Source organism: Erythranthe guttata, chromosome 10 (assembly GCF_056151865.1).
Source record: "Erythranthe guttata isolate IM_541 chromosome 10, IM_541, whole genome shotgun sequence".
NCBI lineage: Eukaryota > Viridiplantae > Streptophyta > Magnoliopsida > Lamiales > Phrymaceae > Erythranthe > Erythranthe guttata.
This window is the reverse complement of record NC_142542.1, coordinates 17,028,442-17,036,457: the sequence shown is the minus strand read 5'-3', so window position 1 is coordinate 17,036,457 and position 8,016 is coordinate 17,028,442. Positions and strand designations below refer to the sequence as shown.

Below are 8,016 nucleotides of genomic sequence, written 5' to 3'. Positions count from 1 at the left end.
CACCCTATCACCAAGTTTGAACCCCGTGCGAATCGTTGTACTTTTGTTGGATACCCTACCGGTCAAAAAGGTTATAAATTATTTGACTTAGAAACCAAGAAATTTTTTGTCAGCCGAGATGTCAAATTCCATGAGCATATATTTCCTTTCCAAACAAACCTCCTACCATTACCCAACCCTAGTGATTCCCCATCTTTATCCATTAAACACAGTCCCCACACCTACAATCCTTGATAATAAATTATCCATTACTACTGATATTCCTAGTTCCAATGAATCGACTTCTCCAATCGTTCAACTACCTGAGTCGTCTACTCCTAATACTGAACCAGTAGAATCACCCCTCGTTGAGTCACACCCTACACCCATAACTCGTCTGTCAGATCGTTCTCGCACTCGCCCCGCTTGGCATGCAGATTACTCTATGAACTTCGCTCAAGCAAAACCCCACCAATCGTCATTTCCGTTGCCTGGTCTTCATCGAGGTACAAGACACCCTCTCTCTCGTTCTTTATCTTATTCACGCATTTCTCCATCTCAAATTTCTTTTCTTGCAACTATTTCTAGCCACCGTGAGCCCACTAACTATTCTCAGGCAATTCTCGATCCAAAATGGAAAGATGCTATGCAATCTGAACTTGATGCTCTTACTCATAACAACACTTGGAAACTTGTCCCGTTACCTCCTGGACATCGGCCGATTGGTTGTAAATGGGTCTATAAGATCAAATACAACTCTGATGGCTCGATTGAACGATACAAAGCTCGACTTGTTGCTAAAGGCTATACACAAATTGAGGGGATGGATTACTTGGAAACTTTTTCTCCTACAGCTAAACTCACTACCATGAGGTGCCTTTTATCCATTGCCGCGTCACGTAACTGGTTTCTTCATCAAATGGATGTTCAAAATGCGTTTCTCCATGGCGATCTAGATGAAGAGGTATATATGGAGGTTCTTCCTGGTCTTCACCGACAGGGGGAGAATATTGTATGTCGGCTCAATAAATCCATCTATGGATTAAAACAGGCTTCACGTAACTGGTTTGCAAAATTCTCAAATGCCATCCAAAGAGCCGGATTCAAGCAATCAAAGGCCGATTATTCCTTATTCACAAAATCTCAAGGAAGTTTATTTACTGATGTCCTTATCTATGTTGATGACATTATTGTCACTGGAAATAACGAGCATGCTATTAAGTCCCTCAAAGAGTTCCTCCTTCGACAATTCCGCATCAAGGATCTTGGTAACCTAAAGTATTTTCTTGGCATAGAAGTCTCTCGATCCCAAAAAGGAATCTTTATTTCTCAAAGGAAATATGCACTGGATGTTTTGAAGGATACTGGGTTATTGGGATCTCGTCCTCAATCATTTCCAATGGAAGAACATTTGAAGTTGAAGCCTGATGATGGTGAATTACTACTTGATCCTACCAAGTATAGAAGGCTTGTCGGAAAATTGATTTACCTTACAGTAACAAGGCCTGATATATTGTACTCCGTACAAATTCTTAGTCAATTTATGCAAAATCCACGAAAACCTCACTGGGAAGTTGCTTTAAGGGTGGTGAGATTCATTAAAGGCAATCGTGGTCAAGGATTACTTTTTTCATCATCTAACGACCTAACGTTGAAGGCCTATTGTGATTCGGATTGGGCAGGGTGCACAGTGACTCGACGATCTATTTCAGGATATTGTGTATTTTTAGGTAACTCATTAATTTCTTGGAAATCAAAGAAGCAGACTAACGTGGCCCGATCATCCGCTGAAGCAGAATATCGAGCTATGGCTACAACGTGTTTGGAGATCACATGGATACGATACATTTTGCAAGACCTTAAGATCGTACAAAATCAGCCAACGACTCTATTTTGTGACAATCAAGCAGCTATCTATATTGCTAAAAATCCCGTGTTCCATGAGCGAACTAAGCACATAGAGATTGATTGTCATACTGTGCGAGAAAAGCTACAAACTGGAGTCATATCGACTTCATTTCCATCACGTTCACAACTTGCAGACATTTTCACCAAGCCTCTAGGAAGTGAGCAATTTCATTATTTAAGAGACAAGTTGGGACTTCATGATATTCACTCGCCAACTTGAGGGGGAGTGTTGGAACAAATCCCGTAATTAGTGCCCATTTATGTATAATTATCAACCGATAATTACTGTATATTATTCTTATATATTTCCCTTGAATTTAGGATAAAATATGCTAGTCAATATTCTCTCTAGAATAGAGTTTGTATACTCCTATATATTGACCTCTGTAATCGGATTGATATGTATAGAAATTTATTATATCATGACTATTCATATTCTTATCAATTTTGCACTATGAGTCTACACATAACTGCATACAAACATCCATGTGTTTTTGTGTTCTATGGATGGTTAGTTGTTTAGATCTATACTGCAAAATCACCCGTGTTTGATGGGTTCAAGCGAATGGCTTATCTCCGCTAGCTTCGGCTCGGCTCGACAACACGGCTCGACTTGGAGGAGTTCTATTTCATTGGAGGACATCCATGTATATAAACATTGCAAACATACACAATTCACGTTTTTTTTTTCTCTATCACATTATAACGTCTTCTATCTTTTCATTTTCCAGCTTTATCTTACTCTTTCTTGAACTGTCTTTCCCGACTAACTTGCGCGTCGGAGTATCTGGTCGGGTATGTGTATCTACAAGTCTAGTTGCTCAAGATAAACCATGTTATTAAACTAGTATTTCAAGAACCATCGGAAGAAATTGAAGATTTGGGATGTAAATGAGCATAGTCGACTCAGAGAAATATGACCTCGAAATCACGAGGTGGAGCTCAATTTTTATTCTTAGAAAGTTCATAAGCTGGCTCGTGAGTTTCTTTTATATATATATATATATATATTAATGAAGTATACATAACAATATTATCAAGGATACTTACAATTCAAATGATAAGAGTGTTAAGATATTTAAGAAATTATGTTTAACATACATAATAATACTTAGAATTAATTATACTTATTAATTTTTTTTTATATAAAAATATGATAAAGTATTAATTGTAATACTAAATTCAAAAATCAAACTTATTTAGGTGATCGAATCCTTGCGAGACTCTCCGATGAGCTTGGACTTGAGCCCTAAAACTTTCGACTAAAGAGATTTCAGCTCGTACTCGTCCGATTTACAACCCTACACTTTAATCTATGTTTTGGGATTTACGATATTATTGAATGGTTTAGTTACCATTTTTTTTTATCAATTTAACCCATTTATTACACCTTTAATGTATATCTATCCTCCGAAATGATTTGCATGAACTAGTAAATATTATTAGAAAATTAACCATAAGGACATAAATAAAAGGAAGAACCTTTCAGGACACAATTATATTGAAACAGAAGTTACTAGAGAAGTATCTAGTATCAAGAAACATTGGTAAAAACATCCCTATGAATAAATAAATAAATGTGCTTAGAAAGAAAAAAAAAAGCTCCGAAAAAATCGAGATTACGCTACGCCACTTCAATCAATTTTCACCGACGAGAAAAGGTAGTGAACAAAGTAGAACGACGTAAGCAATCCAATCGTGCCAGTAGAAAGCATGATAGCAATCGCCATTATCAAAGAATACCCGATGTAAAGCGTAGCAGAAATAGGGCCGCTCAAACTCTGCAGATCAAAGACCAAATAATTGATCGAATACAAGAACACGTAAAGAGAAACCGAACCCGATGCAAAAAACGCCTTCCACCACCACATCCAATCCTCCACACACAGATGCATGTAAGTCAGGACAACCGAAACCTCAGCACAGACAACCACCAACAACGTAAGGACAATGAGAAGAAAACCAAACACGTAATAGAATCTTCCGAGCCAAATGCTCGATAAGATGAAGAAGAGCTCGATAAAAAGGGTCCCGAATGGAAGAGTCCCCGCACCAAGAACAAGAAGCCACGAGGGGTATTTTCGGGAAGGGATTTCTCGAGGGATCTGATTCGTTCTTACAGGGAATTGAATAGGCTCGGCTCTTGTCCCTAAATGCCCCCCCAAGAGGGTGAGTGGTACCGAAATACAGAACCAGAGAGACAGAAGTATGAAATACAACGAAATCGGAATCGCTCCGGTACTCTTACTTCCCCATAGAATGAAATTCAAGAAAGTTAGGATAACGAAAACAATCCCTGGAAAAAAACACGCAATAGACCAAGAAACCGATCTCCAACCCTCGGACGAGCCTTTAATAGTCCTCCACATTCTTACACCTATATAACCAGCGGCGATTCCGAGGAATAGATACAACAATATCATCCCAGTCAGCAACATGCCTCGAGAAGCGGGCGACATAAAACCGAGGGCGGCGAAAACAATAGTGACAACCGCCATTCCGGTAATTTGAACCCCATCTCCAACCATCACACAAAGTAATTTCGAGTTAGAAGGTTCTCTAAAGACATCTCCAACCACAAGCTTCCATCCGGAAAGTTCTTCGTTCATCTGGGCTTGAGCTTCTTTATCCAACTCCTCGTACCTCGTGAGATCCCTTCTCACCGTTCGTAAGAATATGACGAAAACGATTCCCGCCAAAAAGAAAATCACCATTAAAGAATTGAGAATCGAGAACCAGTGGACTCGGTCGCCTTCCATCTTGAGATAAGCGTCCCACCGAGAGGGCCACCGTATGTCGGATTTTACGAATTCGACCTCGTAAGTGAACGACACTCTCTCCTGCTCCTTTATAACCTGGGACTTGTCGAGCTCGTGCGGACAGCTCACCGATGTTATGTTGTCGTACATGTGGATTTTTGCCATCTTGTCTGGATCGTATTTTACGCTACAAGGTACTACCTCGAATCCGACAATCTCGTACCCTAATCCCTTTTTATTCTCGGCTTCGGAAATTACGCCCATGCCTTCTTCTCCGGTTCCGATTATCTCCACACCAACTCCTTCGTACTCGTGGATCAAAACCCTAAACCTGAGATGATTGATAAAGTAATCATCGTTGCTGTTTTCGGGATTGTATCCAATTGGGTAACCGGTCCACTGTATTTTAACCCCGTTTTGGTTTGTAAACCTCATAGCAGGCAAATTATCAAGAACCATGTTGACTTGGTACATGTCACGTGTTCTCTGTTTTAAGAGTTTGACCTGCTCCTCGTTCAGTGGGGGAGTTGTGCATAGGAATACAGTCTCGTTCACATTCATTCGGAAACGGTATGGAGAGTTGTCGATTTGGTCTCCCATAAGTAGCTCACCGAGATTTTCGGCGCTTTTTTTTATGCCACCCATAGGCTGGCAATAAGGAAGGCTGTAATAGCTGAATGGAAGCTCGGTTTCGATGGAGGTTAAAGAGTTGACTTTGGCGTATATTTCGTCTCCAGTTGAGTATGTGTGCATATAGCTTCCAGGCAGATAAAAGCCATTACAGACTTGCAATATTTGGACCAATAATATAAGAGCAGCATGTAATTTCCTTTTCGACATCAGAGGCAACGCCATTTGTTAAAAAAAGGAACGGAGAGAAATTGCCGTCAAACGTGCTGAACCCTACAAACTGATGGCATTTGAAAAAACAATGAAGTCTGCAAATGGAAAATTCATTAGAATCAGTCGATAAAATATTGTGTAGACTTACGATAGATATAGACACAGTAGAGTTGATACCATGTTCGACATTAATAACTTTGTTAGAATATAAACATATCTCCGTCCACATGCGAACGAATCATAAGGTTATATATGCGTCCAAATATATGTATCTATATATATCCACATGATTTATGCATGTGCAGAGGGATATGGATGAATGTATCTATATCTTTACCAAGTACCAACATGTAATGAACAAACAGCAAAAACTACATCCATTAGAGTTTAAATAACTGACGCGGCACCAAAATTAGAAACCAAATCACAATCTAATGAGAAAACACAAGGATTTACAAGCACCATAAGCAAAATGATATCCTTAAGAACAGTTGCTAAAATAATTAATCAAGGCTATATAATTCACCGTTAACATTTCGATTAACCTTCTTTCCAAATTACCTTTACGACTGGAGAAGAAACACCTCAGAAACCGGCATGGGAACTGTTTTTAGAAAAAAAGTTAATTAACTAATTAAATACCGTTCTTCCAAAAGTTAACTATCCCCGCCCGTTACGTTAAAACAGGACGCACATTGCAATCGTTTAACTAATTAACGTCTCAACAGTTTACAGACACATACAATAGCAATACAGTGTCGAAACTATGCTGGACTGTTACATTAAAATAAGATACATAGCAATCGTACGCCAAAAAACTCGAATTTATACTCCGAAAGATAATAATGATCTCGCAATCGGTACGCCGAAAACAATCTAATTACACTCCTCAAGAATCAAGATAACCTTTTTATATGATCACCATCGCACAGAATGATCCCACAATCATATATGCCAAAAGATCCTAAAAATCAATACCAGTGTGTGTGTGTGTGTGTGCGCGAGTGTGCAAACAACAGAAGATACAATCCAGATCTAGCATTACATACGGAAATTCAGATGAATAAATCTACAGCGAGCGGAATGTACAGAACGCCGGTGCAAATCGTGTGAAATTGCGCAGAGATAAACGTACCTGCGGTCGATCAGAATTCGGATTCGGTAAGGCTAGGGTTTAGTGAAAATGAGTGTGAAATTGATTTTTTCTTGTTTCTTTTTTTATTTTGCTTGTGAAAATTCGTGTGTGAATGCCTGAATTGGCGCTGATGGGTTAGCGCGTGGTATTCAAATTTATGATCTGTATTGGATCTTGATGCAATTTTTTTGCTTCTCCCCTTTCAATATTTGGCTATTTGCAACCCGTCCATTTTCCTTTTTTTTTTAGTCAAATTATTTAATATATTAATAACAATTTAAGAGTCAATGCAACATTTTAAGTTTTTAAAATTTCTCCAATACAATTAATTGCTAGTAATAATAATAATAATAAAAAAGAAATTAAAATAGGAAAAGGCCAAGCCATTTATTTAAAAATTTATCGGTTGCGAAAATTAAAATGCAAGTAAACGAAATTCTCTAACGAGCATTTTGATGGAAGGATTTGAGAGAACAGTTTAGTTTAGAATCCATAATAATAAATCCGCTGATGTTGTTTGGATCAAGTCATTTGACAATTGATTTCAAATTCATCGCCCTCGTTTTTATTTGTTAGACATCTTGATGGATTTTAAATCTATTATAATTTAAGTCATTTCAAATTCTTTCCATTTGAATTCATTTCAAATTCATTTATTTTTTTTAAATGAAACAACCATATTATTAGGCAAACTGTGCCAACTTTGGGGGAAGATCAGTCCCTTCCAAGCAGGAGTTATCATACAATTTAGTTAAAGCATGAGCTAGACTATTTCCAGCACGTTTAATGAATTGAAACAAAACATGACGAAAAATATTAGCCAGACTCAAAGTCTCTTCTATCAAGGCATCAAATGATACATGACTGTGATCCTGCTCTCTAAGTGCTTCCAACACTAGTAAGTAATCGCCTTCGATAATAATTGATTACCATCCTTTACTTCGAGCTAACTTTAACGCTTGAAGCACCGCTTTTGCTTCACCATGGACTGGCAAAGGTCGACCTATGCATGTTTCTACCGACCACCATACACATTCACCAAGCCAATTGCGAGCAACCGAAACAGTAACAAAGAAATCCTTACCCACCGGAAATGCCGCGTCCACGTTGAGTTTGATAAAGCCTTGCGTCGGAGGTAGCCACGTGGATGGGTGTGATGGACGATGGCTATTGTGCAGAATGGTATTCGCTTGTTTCAACAGGTTGAGATAATCTACACACCACTTGATAATATTTTCCTTGGCCGTCGTTTCTTCGCCATGCAAAGTCTGATTGCGCACATCCCAAATAGGGATGGCAATGGGGCGGGTTTTGCAATCCCTATCCCCGCCCCGCTATGGAAATTCCTATCCCCATCCCCGTCAAAAATCCCCACGGGTATTAAAAGAATCC

The 8,016-nt window shown here is 38.7% G+C and overlaps 1 protein-coding gene across 3 annotated transcripts; it reads right to left on the bottom strand.

The window, feature by feature from the left end:
* Positions 1–3,356: 3,356 nt before the first annotated feature.
* On the bottom strand, positions 3,357–6,864 carry LOC105958380 (transmembrane 9 superfamily member 12). Of its 3 annotated transcripts, XM_088823918.1 has the most exons (3): positions 6,625–6,790; positions 6,051–6,093; positions 3,357–5,584 (listed from the first exon to the last, which is right to left on the bottom strand). In XM_088823918.1, exon 3 carries the CDS (start codon positions 5,499–5,501, stop codon positions 3,522–3,524), a length of 1,980 nt encoding a protein of 659 aa, XP_088680044.1. In that variant the 5' UTR covers positions 5,502–5,584; positions 6,051–6,093; positions 6,625–6,790; the 3' UTR covers positions 3,357–3,521. The 3 variants fall into 3 exon arrangements, with proteins under 3 accessions (XP_088680044.1, XP_012837846.1, XP_088680045.1); XM_012982392.2 differs by lacking the exon at positions 6,051–6,093 and having other exon boundaries at positions 6,625–6,864; XM_088823919.1 differs by lacking the exon at positions 6,051–6,093 and having other exon boundaries at positions 6,539–6,761.
* Positions 6,865–8,016: the final 1,152 nt, after the last annotated feature.